The sequence below is a fragment of the Lissotriton helveticus genome, chromosome 8 (genome assembly GCF_964261635.1).
Source record: "Lissotriton helveticus chromosome 8, aLisHel1.1, whole genome shotgun sequence".
Lineage (NCBI taxonomy): Eukaryota > Metazoa > Chordata > Amphibia > Caudata > Salamandridae > Lissotriton > Lissotriton helveticus.
The window spans coordinates 334,601,482-334,622,686 of NC_136069.1; the positions used below are offsets into that span (position 1 = coordinate 334,601,482).

At 46.4% G+C, this 21,205-nt stretch overlaps 1 protein-coding gene across 1 annotated transcript in view; it reads left to right on the forward strand.

Moving 5' to 3' along the window:
- WASF3 (WASP family member 3) overlaps window positions 1-21,205 on the forward strand; it is a 203,307-nt gene that overhangs the window by 162,260 nt on the left and 19,842 nt on the right. The window contains exon 9 of the mRNA XM_078657113.1: window positions 13,061-13,428. Coding sequence (XP_078513239.1) covers window positions 13,061-13,428 — 368 coding nt within the window. The remainder of the gene's footprint in view (window positions 1-13,060; window positions 13,429-21,205) is intronic.

Genomic DNA, 21,205 nt, shown 5'->3' on the forward strand with positions numbered 1-21,205 from the left:
AGCTTACTTTCCAGGTGTCTGATTCTGCCACCAAAAAGGAGAAGACCGATATTAGCCAAGCATCTATATGAGGAAAGCATTGAACACCTTCAACTTGTGAAGATGCCAATATAAGTAGTAATGCCTTCATCTAAAAAAAAAAAATATTCTTTAGTGGTTTTCAACAAAATGTACAAGTGATTTTCTAGTGGCAATAATCTTTTGCATAGCGTCACAGTAAGAATTGCTTGAGCAGCATAGGCAGGGTGTCAGGGTATGCCATATACAATTAACTTAATGCAGTGGTGACATTATACACATTTAGTTTCGCAGGAAAATACAAAGAAATTAAACATTTTTGATTACAATATACAACAACTAAACTGCTAGCTATAAAAAGATGTTTGATCACGTCTGTCCAACTCGTGCTTAGTTTCAGTCAATCGTGTGTTGGGGTATGGGACCACATGTGTACCTGAATAAGTATAGAGGGGGGAAGGGGACGGAATCATGTCCACATCCCTACCCGGAACATTCGGCAAGTAGTAATGCCTCATGAACACTTGAGGAGCAGATGGCAGAGTTAAGGGAAGATCCTGGAACTGGTTATTATGGGTCCTCACAACAAATCATAGTAAGAGATGACAGTTTTTATGAAAGCATGCATCTTTCAAATCCAGGGATCTCTGGAAAGATCTTGGATCCACCAAAGGAATCCCAGTCTGTAGGGAAAACATTTTAAAGTAGATCTGTGGAATGTAATGGTTGATACTTTTTAAATCCAGGATGGGTCAGAGACTTCGCTTTTCTTTGTAACCCAGAAAAAAATGCATTAGAAACCTAGTTCCCTCAACTTCAGAGGAACTTGAATCACTGCTTTCTTAGCCAGGATAGATGGCATGCCTTGTAAAAATGCTTTGTGATGTACAATTCAAAGTAAAAAGTGTCTACAAGGGATTTCACTTGTACTATATTTGTTCTTTTGTTTCAATTAGTCTTGAGTAAGTCATGTACGATCAAACTCCAAAGTGCCCACCAGGACAACCACAATAAATGCAATTTTCAAAAAACACAGCACACGGAAGATCCTATTCGTATAAAATAAATGTATATGATTTTAGCATATTAAATTTGAAAGGGGTACATTTGAAAGAAATGAATATCAGCAAAAATGTTATGAAAGGATGTACAAATGAATTTAGACACACAGTTCATAACCTACAATGTAAATCTAATATCCTGTTGCATCTTTACTTGGATATAGGAAAACACATGAGTGGGGGAAAACAGTAATGGGAGTAGCTTGCGGAGGCTAAGTTTACAAAGTGGCTTCCACACACCATAGTATCTCTGCTCCAGTAAATACACAAGCAGGGAAGCAGGGCTAGGGCATCTGCTGAAGTCATCTTAGGGTACCACAGTAGAGCTAGTCAAACCCACATATGAAATGGGTAATTGTGCAATTAATGTTTTGCATCTAGAAATCTACCATGGTTGAAGCAAACCTGCTTATTTTTGTCATGTTTTATATAAAGGTAGAAAGGTACCAATGTATTTTAGTGAGAGCCTCCTGTATCCTCCAGTTGCTGGTTTAGATTCTAATGGCTTTTTGTTTTTCCTTATTTTATCATCAAGGCTATATTTAGAATTCTTGGAGATAACTTGCATAGGCTCACCTCAAAACAATTTATGTTCGAGGCATGTGTGCTGTAGATGCACATGCTTTACATACTCCTGCCATCTAATGTTGGGTCTGGATGTTTGCAAGTTGTTTTTCTTCAAAGAAATATTTCCTAGTCACAAGGTAAGGTGACTCCTCCTTTCGTTGACAGTGCACATGGGCATTGACTCCATTGTTAGATGTGTTTTTTTCCACCATCGGATTTGGACGTATATTGCTGTGCTCCGGTTCGAAACCGTTATTCGGGGTTCCCCTCGGTGCGCAAAACTCTCTACCGTCGACTGTATTGTTTCATACACGTATCCCACCTCTCCGCCTATCGTTTCGGTCAACGAAATCTACTTTTCGATTGGAAAGCTTCGTGGACAGTCTTCTGGCCTAACAGCATCAGTCTAGCTCTCCGTCGATGGAATGAGCAGAGTTCAAAATCTGCCCTCTGTGCCACTCAAAGTATCAGTGCACTGACTGTCATTTGTGCTTGCCTCCAGAGCACAAAGAAGAAGACGGCAACACTTGCAGATCACTTCGGTTGAAGAAAACTCTTCGCGATTGCCGGGCTTGACTTCGAGAGATGCAGCATCAAAGCATTAAAGACACACTGGATATCTTCGGTGAAGAGTCTGGTCAAGAAGATATTGGTGTATCGATGGCGGAGGAGGAGGAGGAGGCATTCTTTGTGTCGGATTCATAGCTCGAGATAGACCTCGATGCCGAAGAACTTCCGCAGGGACAGGGTGATGTGTGTACAGAAGACCACTTGCCCCATCAGTCCACTCTCAGAAAACCTAATGCTTCGGCACCACCTCTGCCTTCTGGCCAAGGTTGGACGGAGATGACATTTCTGATGCCCTGCTCCCGGCTCAGCTCTGAAACACCTAGTCAAGCCTTCTGGCTTTGGTCCAAGTCGACACAAACCCTCTTCATGACCGAAGCCTTCCGGGTCCAAGTTGAAATCCGGCTCGGAGCTGAAATCCGGCATGATGAAAAATAAACTGCCTTTGGAGCTGAAATCTTCTGCACCCAAAGGCCAGTCCATATCGGCACCGAAAACGCCAGCACCTGAACCGACAGATGTCACTTTGGATCCAAATTTAGACATTGTTTCACCGAAAATGGATCCCAAACAGAAGAGACTTCATATTAACTCGGAAACGGGTCATATTCATACTAAGCTACCTCGTAAACACAAGCTTCCTGATGAGGACACTCATTACAACATCCCTTTAAAAAAAGAATTCTGTTGATACCAGCCCTTTTCATCCACCACCAGCATCCCCTCCACCAGCCTCTTCTCTGACTTAAAATCCTTTGCAAATCACACCTCCGGATTCTCCGCAATCACACCATGACGGGGACGATATTGATGCGGGGGACACACATTCACTAGTAGATCCATGGAGGGATTATACAATTGACCCTCCATTAGACAATGAGCCAGACCTTTACCCTGCCAAGCCATCTCCACCTGTTGATAATGTATCTTATCAGGAACTTATTGCCAGGGCTACACAATACCATGGGGTGGTACTATGCAAAGAATCCTTAAAAGAAGATTTTCTGTTTGAGACATTAAGATCCATACACCGGTCGACACAAACACTTCGTATGCTTAAAGGTATGATGAGACATGCGCAAACATTTTTAAGTTCCTGTGCATGCACGCATCTTGACTCCTAGAGTCGACAAAAAATATAAAGCTTCCACAACAGATCCAATATTTTAGGACCAGTTGCCATTAAACTCACTGGTAGTATCCAATGCTCGCAAACTAGCTAATTCCCAAGCCTCAGGGGATGGTCCTCCCCAGACAAAGAATCCAAGCTAATTGACGTTTCTGGCAAATGCATAGCTGTTCAAGCTGCCAATCACTGGCAAATTGCAAACATGTAGGGCCTTTTGGCCAGATATGACAGGGCACAGAGGGAGGAAATGGAGTAATCGCTCCAATATCTCCCAGACCAGCATAAAGCAAAAGCGCAAGAATTAGTAAACGAAGGAAAGCTAGTTTCCAAATCCTCAATAAGATGTGCTCTAGATGCTGCTGATACCGCGGCTAGAGAGCTCAACACTAGCATCGTGCTTGGTTAAGGATTTCTGGGTTTAATCCCAAAGTCCAACAATTTATTTTAAATATACCAATTGACAAAAAACATCTCTTTGGTCCTCAAGTCGATCATGTGATTCATAAAATGAAAAAGGACACTGATGTGGCTAAGTCCATGGGATTGCTCTAATCTCCTGGAAACAGAGGATCCTTTTGTTGCTCCTTTTACCGAGCAGGGTCCAAAACCACACACTCCGACTAGAACACCTCGTCTGACAAGGGTAATAACCAATCCTCTTCCTCAAGAGTTTTTTTTCGAGGCGGATATAGATAAAACAACTCTAAAGGCAGGGGTAAGGGCCACACTCCGTAACTCCTCTTTCCCCAATAAACATTGACTTCCCCACGCTTCCCTCCGACCATACTGCACCTGTCGGCAGAAGACTTCAACAATTTCTCCCCATTTGGCAATCTGTAACAACCGAAAAATAGGTGATTGGAATTATCCAATGTGGTTATTGCCGGTAGCTTACCACCAATCCTCCAAACATTCCGCTTCGCCCTCACACATTGTCTTCAGACCACTTGCACTTGCTCGAACAGGAAGGGCAATCTCTTATTAAAAGGAGCCATAGAATTAGTTCCAGTACAGTACCAAGGTTCAAGAGTTTACTCTCTATTTTCTGAATTCTAGAAAGAACTCCTTCTTAAGAGCTATTGTGGATCTCAGGGAGTTAAACCAATATATACAGTCAGAGCACTTCCACATGGTAACCCTTCAACAGGTACTTTCAATTTTACAGAATGGAGATTTTATGTCTACTCTAGACTTAAGACACATATTTCCATGTTCCAAGTCATCCAGCTCATCGCAAATACCTGAGATTTGTGATAGCAGGCAAAAATTACCCATTCAAAGTACTCCTGTTTGGAGTGACTAGTGATCCCAGAGTATTTACTAAATTTCTGGCAGTAGTTGCAGCTCATCTCAGAAGACAACATATTCATGTCTTCCCCTACCTAGACGACTGACTCGTCAAATCCAGCACTTATCAAAACTGTCTACGATACACTCAAACCACAATGGACCTACTTCTTCAACTGGGCTTTACGGTCAATGTACAGAAATCTCACCTGCATCCTTCACAGATGCAATCTTACCTAAGGGCCACTCTAGACACTATCAAACGTTTAGCCTCTCCCAGTGTAGCCAGAATTCACAACATTCAGTCTATGATACTACAGTTTCAATCCAACCAAACATTACCAGCCAGCGTGTTCATGCAACTGCTGGGAATGATGGCATCTTGCATCGCAGTTGTACCCCATACAAGGCTCCACATGCGTACCCTACAAGAGTGTTTAGCACGTCAGTGGAATCAGTCGCAGAGTCAATTAACCGATCTAATGTTGGTAGACGGCCGCGCCCATCGATCTCTGCAGTGGTGGAACCCACCGCATTTATCAAAAGGATAGCCTTTCATTGACCCTATTCCACAGATCATGCTCACAGCAGATGCATCTCTGACAAGTTGGGGTGCCTATCTCCAAGAATACACAATACAAGGCCTGTGGAGCAACAAGCACAAAAGCCTACACATCAACTATCTAGAGCTTCTAGCCGCCTTTCAAGCGCTCAAAGCTTGCCAAACTCACCTGATGGGCAAAGTTGTCCTAGTCCAGACAGACAACATGACAGCAATGTACTATGTACAAAATCAGGGGGCGGGGGACACTCTCTTCAATTGTCATGTCTCTCTCAAGCCATTTGGAATTGGGCAATTCATCACAGGATTTATCTTCTGGCAGAACACCTTCCAGGGGTAAACAATCAGATTACCCTTCTCCTCAGCAGACAGAGACACCAAATTCATGAGTGGTAACTTCATCCCTAAGTTCTCCTTCCATACTTCCAACAATGGGGATTCCCACAAATAGACGTGTTTGCCAAAGTTGACAACGCAAAATGCCAAAACTTCGGCTCCAGCTTCCCACACCTCTCTCAAAAGGCAATGCCCTATGGATGATCTAGTCAGGGATATTTGCCTACGCTTTTCCGCCTTTCCGACTCATTCCATGTCTGGTTTGGAAGCTCAGGCAAACATCCCTCACACTAAGCCTAGTAGCTTCAACATGGGCCCGTCAACCATGATACATCACCTTGTTGGAGCTGTCAGTAGGTCCACATCAAAAGCTGCATCTCTCCTCCAGGCTCCTCATACAGAACCTTGAAGAAATCAGACATCCCAATCCCAAATAACTAAACTTAGCGATCTGGATCCTGAAGTCCTAGAGTTTGGTTATTTAACTCTACCACCAGACAGTATGACTTTTCTAGAAGAAGCAAGAAAGCCTACTACCAGCGCTTGTTATGCAGAAAAATGGATAAAATATGTTATATACTATGATAACAAAGTCAATCCTCTAGATGCTTCTATACAAAATAGTATATGTTACCTGTTACACTTACAGCAAACTGGACTGGCTTATACATCTATTTGTTTGCACCTTGCAGCGGTACCTGCGTATTTACAGAATAGGCAGCATTTATCACTATTTAAAAGTCCAGTAATCAAATCCTTTATGGGAGGCTTGAAAAGGGTAATACAACCAAGATTTCCACCCTCGCCAGCATGGAATCTTAACATTGTCTTTACAAGGCTTATGCGCCCACCTTTTGAACCATTTCATAACTGTCCTTTGCTGTTTCTTTCATTGAAAGTTGCTTTCCTCATTGTAATCACTTCATTAAGGAGAGTTGGTTAGCTCCAGGCATTAACCTTGGAAGAACCCTTCTTTCAGCTCCACAAAGACAGGGTAGTTCTTCGCTCCAACCCTAAATTCATTCCCAAAGTGGTTTCTGCTTTTCATATAAACCAACCAGTTGTTACCTGTGATTTTTCCTCAACCTGATTCTGTAGCAGAACAAGATTTTCACACGCTTGATGTCAAAAGAGCTTTATTGTACTACATAGATAGAACCAAAATGTTTGCAAAACAAAACAACTGTTTGTAGCATTTACTCCACCTCACAAAGGCAATCCGCTCTCTAAATCCGGAATTTCAAGATTGATTGTTAAATGCAATAAAACATGCTAATCAAAAGCTAAAATAACTTTATCCATACCCCCTAGAGTGTATTCCACTTGCAAAATACGGGTTACTATACTATGGCCTTTTTAGGTAACATTCCTCTTGCTGAAAAATGTAAGGCAGCTACATGGTCTGCACCACACACATTTACCAAGCACTATTGTGTAGATGGGATAGCATGCCAACAAGCTAATGTAGACAAAAGCAGTACTTAAAACACTGTTTCAAACAACTGCAACACCTACAGGTTAGGCACCTCTTTGTGCTAGGAAAGACTTCTTCAAAGAAAATCAATCAATCTGCAAATTTGTAGAGCGCGCTACTCACCCGCTAGGGTCTCAAGGCGCTTGGAGGGGGGGAGTCGCTGCTGCTTGAACAGCCAGGTCTTGAGTTGCTTTCTGAAGGAGAGATGGTCCTGGGTCATCCGAAGGTGGGTGGGGAGGGAGTTCCATGTCTTGGCTGCCAGGTAGGAGAAGGATCTTCCCCCGGCGGTGGATTTGCGGATTCGTGGGACGGAGGCGAGGGCGAGGCTGGCGGATCGGAGCTGGCGGGTGGGTGTGTAGAATGTGAGGCGGCTGTTGAGGTATTTCAGGCCCATGTCGTGGAGAGCCTTGTGTGCGTGGGTGAGGAGTCTGAACGTGATCCTCTTGGTGACAGGGAGCCAGTGCAGGTCTTTCAGATGGGCAGAGATGTGGCTGTGGCGAGGGATGTCCAGGATGAGTCGTGCAGAAGCGTTCTGTATGCGCTGGAGTTTTTTCTGGTATTTGGCTGTGGTTTCGGCGTAGAGGGTGTTCCCGTAGTCCAGACGGCTGGTGACGAGGGCCTGGGTGACCGTCTTCCTGGTTTCGGTGGGGATCCTCCGGAAGATCTTTCGGAGCATGCGCTGGGTGTTGAAGCAGGAAGACGAGACGGCGTTGACTTGCTTGGTCATCGTGAGGGAGGAGTCCAGGATGAAGCCCAGGTTGCGTGCATGGTCCGTTGGCTTGGGTGCGGTGCCCAGTGCAAGGGGCCACCAGGAGTCATCCTAGGCGGAAGGGGATGGTCTGAGGATGAGGACTTCCGTCTTGTCTGAGTTCAGTTTCAGACGGCTGATCTTCATCCATTCCACAACATCTTTCATTCCTTCCTGGAGGCTGGCTTTGGCGGTGGCGGGGTCGTTGGTTAGGGAGAGAATCAGCTGGGTGTCGTTGGCGTAGGAGATGACGTTACGGTTGTGTTGGCGTGCGATAGCAGCGAGAGGGCTCATGTAGACGTTGAAGAGGGTGGGGCTGAGTGAGGAACCTTGCGGGACGCCGCAGATGACTTCGGTGGCCGCGGATCGGAACGGGGGGAGGCGGACTCTCTGGGTTCTTCCGGTGAGGAACGAGATGATCCGCTCCTTGGATTCCGGGGTTGCTGAGGCGCTGGATCAGGGTGCGGTGGCATACGGTGTCGAAGGCTGCTGAGAGGTCTAGGAGGATGAGGGCAGCAGTTTCCCCGTTGTCGAGCAGGGATCTGATGTTGTCGGTAGCTGCGATGAGAGCGGTCTCGGTGCTGTAGTTTGCTCGGAAGCCGGACTGTGATGGGTCGAGGGATCTGTTGGTCTCGAGGAAGGCGGAGAGTTGTCTGTTGACGGTCTTCTCGATGACTTTGGCTGGAAAGGGGATGAGCGAGATGGGGCGGAAGTTCTTGAGGTCCGTGGGGTCTGCGGTGGGTTTCTTCAGGAGGGCTCTCAGCTCTGCATGTTTCCAACTCTCCGGGAAGGTGGCGGATGCAAAGGAGCTGTTGATGATGTTCCCGAGCTGGGGTGCGATGGTGGAGTCTGCTTTGTTGAAGATGTGGTGTGGGCAGGGGTCGGTTGGGGAGCCGGAGTGGATGGTGTTCATCAGGCGGGTGGTGTCTTCGGTGCTGACAGAGGTCCAGGTGCAGAGGGTGGTGGTGGGGGGCGTTGGTTCGGTGGTTGGGTACGTGGTCTGTGCGCCGAAGCTGTTGTGTATGTCGGTGATCTTGCGGTGGAAGAACGAGGCGAGTGAGTCGCAGAGCTCTTGCGAGGGTGTGATAACGTTGTTGCAGGCGCTTGGGTTGGAGAGCTCTTTAACGATGCTGAAGAGTTCCTTGCTGTTGTGGGTGTTGTTGTCCAGTCGTTCTTTGAATGTTGTCCTTTTGGTGGTGCGGATCAGCTGGTGGTGTTTGCGGATGGCGTTCTCGAGGGCTGTCATGTTTTCTGTTGTCTGGTCGTGGCGCCAGGCTTTCTCGAGGGTGCAGCAGGTTTTCTTGGAGTTTTTGAGGTCGTTGGTGAAACACGAGGCTTTCCTGCTGCCGGATCTGCTGGGAGGGTTCATCAGTGGTGCGAGGTCATCGGCGCAGGTGGTGAGCCACTGTGTAAGGTTGCGGGCGGCTTCGCTGGGGTCCGTCGCGTTGGTGGTTGGGTTCTGGCTGAGGGTGGTGGTGAGCTGGTCGGCGGTGATCTTGCTCCAGTTTCTGCGGGGGACCTGCTGCGGGTGGTGGTGGGTCGTGGTTCTCCTGAAGTCGAAGTGGACGCAGCTGTGATCTATCCAGTGTAGTCCGGAGGAGTGGCTGAAGGAGATGTGCTTGCTGGAGGAGAAGACGGGATCAAGCGTGTGGCCGGCGTAGTGGGTGGGGGTGTTCACCAGTTGCTTGAGTCCGAGGTTGGCGAGGTTGTCCAGCAGGTGTTGCAGTCCTTGTTGTTCTCTAGGTGGAAGTTGAGGTCCCCTAGGAGGATGTAGTCTGATGAGGTGAGGGCGCGATGGCTTCGCTGAATTGTGTGCGTGGTCCCGGGGGTCTGTAGATGAGAGTGCCTCTGAGGGTGGTCTTGGGGTCGGTGTGTATCTGGAAGTGAAGGTGCTCGGCGGCGGTGAGGGTGTCGTCGGAGTTGGTCGTGATGCGGATGGTGTTTCTGTGGACGATGGCGATGCCTCCTCTGGTTTGGTTGACGCCGTCCCTCCGGGTGACCTTGTAGCCATCCGGGATGGCTATGGCGATGTCGGGGGCTGAGGAGCGTTCATCCAGGTTTCTGTGAGGAAGGCGACGTCTGGTGAAGTTGTGTCGAGGAGGTTCCAGAGTTCTACAGCGTGCCTGTGGACGGAGCGGGTGTTGAGCAGGATGCACTTGAGGTGGTTGTTGCTGGTGCTCGGCTTGGCGGGTGCGGTGCAGGTTCGGAGGCAGGTGAATTCGCAGGCTTGGCAGGTGAAGGGTCCGTGGGTGCGTTTCGGGGTGGCTCGGTAGCAGGCGGGGTTCCGGCCGGCGTTGAGTGTGTGGAGGGTGGCGGCGTCGTAGGTCCGTCGGGTGGGCTGGCATCGTTGAGGACCAGGGTTCCTGGTGCTGGGCGCGGTCCAGGCGTGGACGGGCGTAGACGGGCTTGCCTTAGGCGCGCAATCGGCGCGCCCGCTGCACGTACGCGCGGTCCCCGCCATTTATGGCCAAGTTGGAGGGAGGAGCAGCTGGGAGGCGGGAGCGGGGCGGCGAATGGGGAGCGGGAGACAGGAGAGGGGGGCGGGGCCGCAGGAGAGCAAAGGGGGGAAAGAGCCGGAAAGCGGAGCGGGGGAGAGCGAGGGCAAGCCTGGGCAAGCCTAGAGATCGGGGCAAGCCTGGAGATCGAGGGCAAGCCTGGAGAGCGAGGGCAAGCCTGGAGAGCAGGGGCCCTAAGGAAAGGCAGCAGCAAGAGGGCCAAGCAGGCAGAGGCAAGAGAATCCGGGCACACGGGGCCGTGCGGTAGTGGAGTGACCGGGACAAGGGTCACAGCTCACGGCCGCGCGGTCCCCGCCATTTATGGCCAAGTGGGAGGGAGGAGCAGTTGGGAGGCGGGAGCGGGGCGGCGAATGGGGAGCGGGAGACAGGAGAGGGGGGCGGGCCGCAGGAGAGCAGCGGCGGGGAGCAGATGGGGGAAAGAGCGGGAAAGCGGAGCGGGGAAGAGCGAGGGCAAGCCTGGGCAAGCCTGGAGATCGGGGCAATCCTGGGCAAGCCTAGAGAGCGAGGGCAAGCCTGGAGAGCAGGGGTCCTAAGGAGAGGCGGCAGCAAGAGGGCCAAGCAGGCAGTGGCAGCAGAATCCGGGCACACGGGGGCCATGCGGTAGTGGAGTGACCGGGTCAAGGGTCACTCCACTTTGGCCCTTGACCGGGTCAAGGGCCAACTTGCAAACATCTGGAACAAATTCTAGATGGCAGGAGTATGCAAAGCATGTGAATCTACAGCTCTATGGGGCAAGAAGAGATGCTTACTGGGTAAGTAACATAATTCTTCATTCAAAAATTCCTTGCAAAGATCTCTGGAGTTGAATACATTTGAAATTACCACTTTTCACCTTCGTCATTGCCATAAAAAGTCTTAAAAGGCTTCAAGAGTTGCTGATTCAAGATCTGCTTCATATATTACCTACCAATTTTATTGTCATGGCAAGAGGTCATAAAAAGTGTTTACCAATAAAAGTGATTACCAAAGAGGAGAAAGACAGAAAACAAAGAAAAGACAACCTATTCATGACTGCTACCCATGCTTTTCAAGAATACTACTACACCTCACTGACCATAAAAGAGGAGGGGGAACTGGTTGTTGGCAGACAACCTCTATGTTAAAAGACTAGGACATTGCAGCTTGAATACTCTAATAAAAGATATCTGCTCTTGTAGTCTGTTGAAACTCCGGAGAGATACACCTTTAAATCCTATCAAATATAATATTAAAACCTGGCAAAGTAGTAGATTTTACAATATTATGGTATCCAATTATTGGTAAGGGCAGAGCATCCCAACGTTGTTTTATATAGCTTCTCATAGTTTTCCTTAAGCATGGTCTAGAGCCCAGTGATACTCAGAGTACGCCCGGGGGCCCCAGGCGGTCCTCTTGACCTTTACATGCAGCCCTCCTGACCTTTACATGTAGCCCCTTGGTCATTATCTGCACTGGGCTCCTGTTTTCTCAATGCGGCACTAACATTGAGAACGAAGCAAAATAATCGGGCAAGTCTTTATTTAAAGGTTAATCGAAGTTAAAGAAAGGAAGTAACTAAGTTATCCCACCTCTTAACTTTAGAAACACCTTTAGTTTTAAAGACACTTTGAAGCAAAAGTATAGAAAATATGACAAGGTGTCTTCAAATTTCCACAACATGCAGAACCGTTTCACCGTATACACATTGCATTATATCAATGCATTGAGAAGTATGTTTTGTAAAAGATATAGTGTTCAAACATGTACTTAGTCATTCCTCCCCCACACCCCCTGATAACAATGTCAGTAGTGAACTAAGATGTGAGTCAGTTGTTAAGTGCACTAATTGGTCTGGCTTCCTATTATACATAACAGCATTATAATTTATTAAATGAAACACAGGAGAAGGTTTTGTACAATGCACCTCCTTAAGTCATGTATTTTGACAGCCTTTTATGTGATAATAAGGAAAAAGGAGGGAAACTGAAATAAAACAATTTCTGAGGATCTCACAATTTGGTAAAGTGGGCAAGCCTGGATTAATTCCAGGTTTTCTGGCTTCACATTAGGCAATTCAGCAACTAGATGCATGTGACTCGCTTCCCCTACACCCACCTTACCGACCCCGCCCCCTGGATCCCCCCACTCCTGACCCCCACCCTGCTGGCATCAGTGCAGCCCTCAGTCGTATCACAGGCAAAAGCTTTTGGCCCCTGGGGAGATGTTTGGAGGTACCCTTGGTTTAGACGGTTTCTTGAATGGAATGTCTTCAAACATGCCCCATTAAATGCTTGTTTCATTAATTTTGTAATCAGAAATTATTTCAAATGTTGTCAGGTCCTTTGATTTTCCTCAATCAGTACCTTACTTAAGTGAGGAATAAAGAACTTTATCGTCCACTTACAGCATCTGTTACGGCTTTCCCTGAAATTCGTTAGCTGGTATTGAAGCATAATTGTGGATATATTGTACAAGTTATGTGATTTGATGTAAATATTGAAACGCTGAGGTGACAATGAACATTCTTGCTTTGCTCCTCAAGGTACATGAACAAAACAGGATCTTAAAAACCACAAATGCTGCACTCTGTAGAATGTAAATATATTGAGGCTGCTTTTCACTAAAAAAATTTACTCTTCACTGTCAAGTACATTTCTGAATTTTGGTAGAGATAGAAAATACAATAGGGTTAACAAACATATTTACAAACATGACTCCTTGGCACCAGAGAATGGTTCTCTTTTTGTATTTTAGTTTGTGTTTAAAAAGCATGCTTTAATCACTTTTATTTGCTTCCCTTTAACTGCAGAATGACTGTCCCATTATTGTTTCCACAGCAGGCATTCTACTTCAAAGATGGATTATTACAGGGAACCAGGCTCGCCTCCACCACCGCCTCCACCTGTGATTCCTTCAGCTCAGACTGCATTTGTTAGTCCTCTCCAACTCCCTGGACTAGCTTCTCATTCTGGACCTGTGACTGGGTTTACATATACTGGTTCTCTTCCCCCTGCTGGGCTTGTTATTACAGCACCCTCTGCTCCACCGGGACCACCACCTCCGCCTCCAGGACCTGCTATTCCAGGTTCTTCTGTTAGATCCTCCCCAATGCATTGTCCATTGATAGCTGAATTGAAAAGGCACGAATCCATAAATCAGGCTGGCGGTGATGCTCGAAGCGATCTTCTTTCTGCTATTCGTATGGGTAAGTGACCTATACGCATGCACAATTTATTAATGAATGTAAATCAAAACTTTCTCTTTAGACCTTTTAGAGGTTAAAAGAAAATCCACCAGTTGTTTGAGCTTGCATGTCATGATTTTCAAGCAAACCACTGAGCAATGTATTTGTGCCACAAAATGTAATGACTCCTCATGTTTTCTGTACAAATAGTAATACCCTCTAAAACATTTGGCACCAATGATATAGAAATGCCAATCCCTCAACAATCTTCTCTTCTTGTCTCATTGGCCATGCTTGCTAGACAGAGAGAACTCCTTCCATCCAGTCCAGCATCTCACCCCATGGATGCACTGTTATACCACATTATGAGTGAGGCGGGGCAGTTAAAGAGCGTACAAGGGGACAACAGTGCTACTCTCCTACCACATTCCACAGCCATACATGTCCGTACTTTCATCAGTAGTTCCCGCCCTCCAAGGTGACAGTGAGCTGGATGGAACATGATTTGACAGTCTCTTGACTATGGTCCTTGCATTGTGCTCTTTTTTTAGTGAGTAGTGTTGCAACTCTTCTTGGCCCTGCTCAATTAATCCACAAGATGTATACTTTATTATTGCCTTGAGGAAAGTACAAAGGAGTACTTGAGATTCGAGGCAGGTGGACAATATTACTGGTGTATGACCCTGATTTTGTGCTTCTGTATAAACCCACTATAAGGTTTCTAGCCACAGAGGAGACGTCTGATCCCCTTTAGGGATTTCCATTTACTTCTGCTTCAGTAATTGACTTAGTCAAAGACATATTAAAGCTTCCACTCAGAATAAAACCCCTCTCAGGATTCTAGTTCGGACTAGATTCATAAATTCCACCAGCCAATCTATCCCAAGTCTGCACTCTATTAAGGGAGAGGTGTGGCGCCGCAGCCAGGGTGACTGACGCTGGAATCTGGGGATCACGGTTCGATCCCCGGCGCCGGCGGCAGATTAGCCCAGCACCATGTGACTCTGGGCAATTGCTTGCTTAATCTTCCCGATGGCCGCCAGTGCCTGGAGACGATTACGGGTGAATGTTCGCGCTTTACAAATGTGGATTATTATCTATGTATATAAAAACGAAAGTATGTCTGTTTGTCCTTTATGCATTACTACACCATTCATCCGATCCCCATTAAACTTTGGGAAGTTGTTGAGTACACTCCCGCGAAGGTTTCTGGCAAAAAAAAGAATTAAAAATAAATAAATAAATAAATAAAAAACTAAAAAAACATTTGTTAAAAGTTGTTGAGTACACTCCCGCGAAGGTTTCTGGCAAAAAAAAGAAAAATTTGTTAAATATCGGCCCCCAGGGCCCTCATAATCTTTCCAATACTGAACGTTTACAGTTTACGGTGCGACTCACTTTTGAAATGACCATCAACAAAGCACAAGGAAAATCGCTGCAAGTGCGTGGACTAGATTTGAAGAATCCTTGCTTCTCACATGGACAACTGTACGTGGCCCGCTCACGAGTCAGAAAACCTTCTTATTTATTCGGGTACGCACCAGACCTAAAAACCAAAAAATACCGTGTATCCACAAGCACTCGAATAAATAAACAGAATTAAAACAACACTTTAAAATGTTTTCCATATTAAAATGAATAAGTTTCAATAAAAATGACACAATGTAAATTTAATGTTATCATAACAAGTTTCCTTAAATTTCCTTTCTTCTGAGAACGCAGCAACGCGTGACGGGTAAGCTAGTTATTATTAAAAACAGGTTGTTCGTTGGCTTGGCATCCCAGCTTCTCTGTAGAATTTGGCCTGTCAGTTTAACTTAACCTTTCTTTGTGTGAGCGTACCTCAGCGTGATAGCTTTAGAGCTAGTTAGGAGTCACAGTGCTATGCATCCATGTATGGTGTTTGTGAGGTTGATAGAATGACCCAGGGTGAAGTTAGTCTCCATATACAGCATTCTGCACTTGTCCACATCTTAATAAAATTAATACAAGGGATCTCTTTCAAGTGACAGCTTGGCTGTCTCTAGTGATGTGGAAGTTGCCAATGCCATAAGGCATGCTCTTGCTAGTCTTCTGCACTGTGTGGAGTTGACAATGTAAGAGCGGGTAGGCTAAACTCTAAATTGAAGTCTGCTTGAATTACCTGAGAAATATGATGAGTGGCAAAATGGAGATTAGTTTGTTTCTTTGGAGTCTCTAATGTCTAGCCTTTGTCCAGTATAAAGTAACATGATCAACCCAAAGTGAGTTCACCAGGAGCCCTGGGTAAACATGTAATACAAACAACAGTGGCTCACATAGATATTATTTACACAGAAAAACAGAAAAACATTCTTGGGTTAATCTATAATCCCATCAAGGTGTAGCTAAAGCCACTTCACAAGGGAAGGTCCTACAAACACTCAATTGAAAAATGTTATGTAATATTTTGAAACCGAAAATGTGCTCATGTGATCACACAGTGAGAGTGATAAGTGACCGACATATGGACAAAAACAAAAATTAGACAAATAGATTATTCAAATATAAAGCGTTTGTTGCACTACAATATTTAGTATTCAATGGATGATTATGGATACTAATGTTTTTATTTCAACAACATTTTGACCCTGTTAAAAAAAAATTGGATCGTCATCAGCACTAGGAAATGAAGAGACTAAGCACGAATTTCTAAAAAAATAATACTAATACAGGTATTTAGAAAAGTGACCGTAAAGGAAATACTTTGTGACCACAGAAAAAGAAACGGGTATGGCAAAAAAGAATAAGGGTGTGTCCCAGCTGGTCACTCAGGCCTGTGAGAAAGTACATATCAGACTATTTGGGAGCATTGAATGAGAAATCATGCAAGTGATAAGCCACATGTATTGGGATACATGCATTATGGCAAAAAAGATGTGAGAAAGTGCCCCTTTCGATATGGTTAGCCCCCCACTTATTGCCTGCAAAGAGATGTGATTTTGATTGAAAGTGCACAGGGTCCCTGCCAACCAGGTCTCCTATGCCAGAGCCCCTTCCGTAAAAACGGTGCCTAGATTGGCAACTTCCGACCCCCTGTAAGTCCCTGGTAAATAGTACCATGGTACCTAGGACATTGGGATTGAGGAGGGTCCCCTAGGGACCCCTCATCAAGGCCATGCAAACTGCCACTGCAGCTTGCATGTCTTGGTGCAGTGAAAAACAACATGGCGCACTGCTTATGTGCCATGCCAAGATGCACTGCCAAAGGTATAGCTAAGACACCCCTCTAGCAGGCCCTACAAGCCCTAAGGCAGGGTGCACCATATCTCAGGTGTGGGCATATCTGCATGAGTAGATATGCCCCTACAACATTTAAACCTATTCTTAATATTGTAAATGCCATTTAAGTCCTAGAGATTACATGGGCTGGAAACTCAACAACTCCAGTTTCCCAGCACCATGGTGACTTTACTGAACCCAGGAGTGTTTGGTACCAAACAACTCCTCTCAATGAACCCACACTGATGCCAGTGTGGGATTTATTGAAACGTACACAGAGAGCACCTCCGAGGTGCCCCTGACCCCTGAAAACCTACCAACCCTGGTGTGGTCTGACTGGCTTCAGGCACCCTGCCATCACCAGACCAGTTTCTGGACCCCTAGGGCGAGAGCCCCTGCTCTCTTAGGCCAGAAACTAAAACCATACTGGGAGGAGGTGTCACGCCTCCTCCCTCAGGATGAGCGCAGTGCTCGGGAGGAAAGCTTCAACGGCCTTGCTGCCTTGTAATGCAAACCCAGCCTCTGCTGCTAGTAGCAAATAGTCAATGTAAAAGGTGGCTACAAGGGAATTCATTCAATTTTCAATTTTCAATTTGTATATAGCATCTTTAGAGGTTCATTAAACAATTAAACCCTGTGTATCCATAGGATAACTGAAGCTGATAATCAAAATATTTCTTCATGAGACAAACATTTGAATGTGAACGAGAAAAAGAAGCACACAGCAGTAAAGGTTATGTTATAAATCAATTGTATTGGTATAAATCACAGCATGAATCAATGGGGACAAATAATAGAACAAAACTAATAAAAAGTCATGAAAAGCGATATGTTAACATCCCATCGACAATTCATCACATTAACATCAGCTCCATAAATTTGTAAGGACAAACAGAATCATAAATGAATCCTGGTATCCTTCTGTACACAGAATAGCAGTGGAGTTGATGCTTTATGTCGACGTTTCGGTCTTGTAAGTTGTCATCCGTAAGACAATCATCAGGACTAAATTTTCATCAGATAAAAACCCCCTAAGCAAAAAACAATTTATATACAATAAGTTGATGTAATGGTACAAAAAAACTTAACATCAACGAGCTATTTACAAATTTATCATAACCTAACAGTGCTGCTGTGTGAATCACATCCTATTGATGGGATTATGACCAAGTTAGTGATATATTCGGTCGAAGTCCTTTTTATAGCAACTCCACTGCTATTCTGTGTACAGAAGGTTACCAGGATTCATTTATGATTCTGTTTGTCCTTACAAATTTATGGAGCTGATGTTAATGTGATGAATTGTCGATGGGATGTTAACATATCGCTTTTCATGACTTTTTATTAGTTTTGTTCTATTATTTGTCCCCATTGATTCATGCTGTGATTTATACCAATACAATTGATTTATAACATAACCTTTACTGCTGTGTGCTTCTTTTTCTCGTTTACATTCACATGTTTGTCTCATGAAGAAATATTTTGATTATCAGCTTGAGTTATCCTATGGATACACAGGGTTTAATTGTTTAATGAACCTCTAAAGACGCTATATACATATTGAAAATTGAAAATTGAATGAATTCCCTTGTAGCCACCTTTTACATTGACTATTCATTGCCCGAGCCTACATGGGTTGATTGGGTTTCCCCACGTCTTTTGATGCTAGTAGCAAATAGCATCCCCCGGTTTAAACCCCCACTTTTGGCAGGAGAACCCGCGGGAAAACCTAAGTGAGAACATGAGGTGTGCCCCCTTTGCCAACTCCACCCCTTGGGTGCTGGAGGCAAGGTCAAGCAAATTTTTCAGTTCCCACCATCTAGAAGATGGTGGGATGCATCCAATCAGGGCTAGGGCCAGGCCCCCCTCCCACAGGATGGGGCATAATAGTGGGTGTAGACACCCCAGTGAAGAGACCCATTGGTCTCTACCGGTCACTCCCCTGTAATGCCCCTAAATCTAGTATTTAAGTGGCAACCCCAGACCCTGAAATGAGATTCTTGACGACCTAAGAAGAGTCGGACACTGCAGCGTCGCACCAGCATTGAACACTGCAGACACCAAGTGACGTGGCCCCAGTCCTACCAGCCTGCCTAAAGCACTTGATGATCCCACGCCACAAGATGACCTTGTTCTGCAGCCCAGCGACTTCCTAAGCCCTGGGAGAACTGCCTGCCTTCGACAAAGGCAAATGTCTCTCATGGACAGCGGACCTGTCTATAAGAAACCAACTTTACTCAATAAAATCCTCTGGCCTGAGGAACATGAAACCACCACCAGACCCACCTCTGCACCCGATGCCCACGGCCCGAGTCCAAGTGGCCCACTGGTCCTGTGAAGGTTCCCCAGCGCTTCTGAGCAAGAGTCCACTGTGGGCTGAAACTGCAGGTCTCCACCTCGACGACTGCAGCCTCAACTCGAAGACTCCCCCTGATAGCGACCTGCCCAGTAAGACTTTTCAGACGCCTAAGGACACACCTGTACCGAAGACCCTGGGCCCTGGGGAGCGCACCCAATTGTGTCCCTACGCCCCTAGCATCTCAACTTCCCTGGTAAAGCTTAGGGTTTTCTTCGTCTGGCTTCCTGGCCTGAGCCTGCAGCCTTTATTCAAAACCGATTTCCCTCATTGGATTGCATTGGGAACCCGACGCTGTGCTGGCATTCTGTACCCTGCTGCCCCTTGTGCTGCTAAAGGTGTAAGTTTGGCGCTGCCTTATGGCCCCCCTGACCTTAACCTGTCTCCCTTTTAACCCCTCCCCCCCCTTAGACTGGGTTACCAAACAGTGTTACCTGTGAGCAGCATCACTTCAATTACCACCTTTCTCCATTGGGTAACATTGGCGCCAAATTCCGAATTTGAACCCTGCACTCAGCCGCCCCTGTGCCGCTGGAGGTGCATTTTTGCCACTTGCCTGTGCTGATTTTTCATTCTGAAAACCAAGACTAAGTTTTATACTTACTGGCAAAACCACATTCTTGTTTTCCTCCCATAGGTTAACATTGCTGTACTGAAAATTGCACTAAGTGCCACTTTTTTATAGTGAATAGTATTTCTTATGAAAAGCGTACTTACCTTTTTGCGTATTTATTGGTCTTAAAATAAATCTTTAAAACCTTATTTTTATAAATCTGATAGAGACATCAAGCCACAGATTCGGAGGATTTTTGATAGCAGTACCCCTTTAGGTGGCATCAGTCGACTCCGCATAATGTCGTAGGCATCTGGTTCGTCATCATGACATCCGTGTCATCAATATTGGCGCCACACCAGTGTGCTGCCGGCAGTTCTTTTCTTTCCACGTCAGCCAACGCAGGTCCGTCAAAGAAACCTACCCCCTGTCAATTTTTGACAGACTTTTTTCGGCTTTATGTCGAGTCCTTTTGGTGTGTTGGTATGTCTACTAAAAGACCTCTTGGCCTGGTGGTACCTGTCACCGCGCCTTGTCGACCATGGACCCCCACCTGGTGTCTTTTGTGCCAGATGCTCGACCAAAATCCAAAGTCGTGCTTCAACTGCCTGCCCATGGTGCCGAAGGCTTTGCGGAAGCGGCCCCTAAAGCTAATCGTGGCCCAGCAGACGGCACCACAGAGGTGGCCTGGTCAATCTCTCTTCCGATCTCCGTCGAAAGGAAGGTCCTAGCACCACCCCAGGGGGGTCGAAGTCTTCTTCCTCTCAGTTGAAGTCATCGCCGTCAGGTAAGAAGCACCATAAGAAGCACAAAAATTCAAAGCGTGCTTGGACTAGACCCGGACCATCACGCAATGAAATGGAGGAGTTTCGGCGTTTGAGGTCCTGCTCCTCGGTGCGGGTGTCTGGGTCAGCTCTGCATTTCTTCACTTTCTATGGTTCCGAGCGACCCCCGCCGAACTAAAAGAATTTTATGATGCAATGTGCACAATATTTGGGTGTCCTGACCCCTGCTGGCATGCCTTATGGCCCGCAGGCTCAGTAGAAGGAGACCCTGTGGGTTGCGCACCTCCTGCGCCACGGCCCCCTCTTGTATCCGTTCCTGGATCCGGACCAGCACCGGGTGTACTACTCCGACCTTCCCCCATCGCCGCGTCAGACGTTGAGACATTTGGCGCCTCCCCATCGCCATTCCAGACGACACAGAGATGGTTGGGCGTCCACCGACGCCAAGACCGGCGCCGACAGAGCTGATGCGCTTCTTGCCATACCCTCAGCATTATTCTGGAGGGCTAGGGATGGATGATGATTGAGAGGGGCAGCGGGATGCCTTAGAAATCCCGCTTCAAATTGAATAAATGGACTGGTGTGAGGACCTGCGTGATGCCAGCAGCCTGGACACTTCCCCAGAACCTGGTATGCTATCTCTTCCTAACCTGGCTACGGAGGAGGGAGCTTCTTTTGTGATGGTGGTGCGTAGGGCTACCGAGGTCTTGGACCTGCAGCTCCCCACAGTGGGAGTCAAGATTAACGTCTTAACAGACGTCCTGCAGCCTCGTGTCTCCACTTTGGAACTCCTGCCTTTCAACAGCTGGTCCAAGCCTAGCACAGGGGCTTCTGTGAACAGAACTATTTCCCGCTGCCACCACT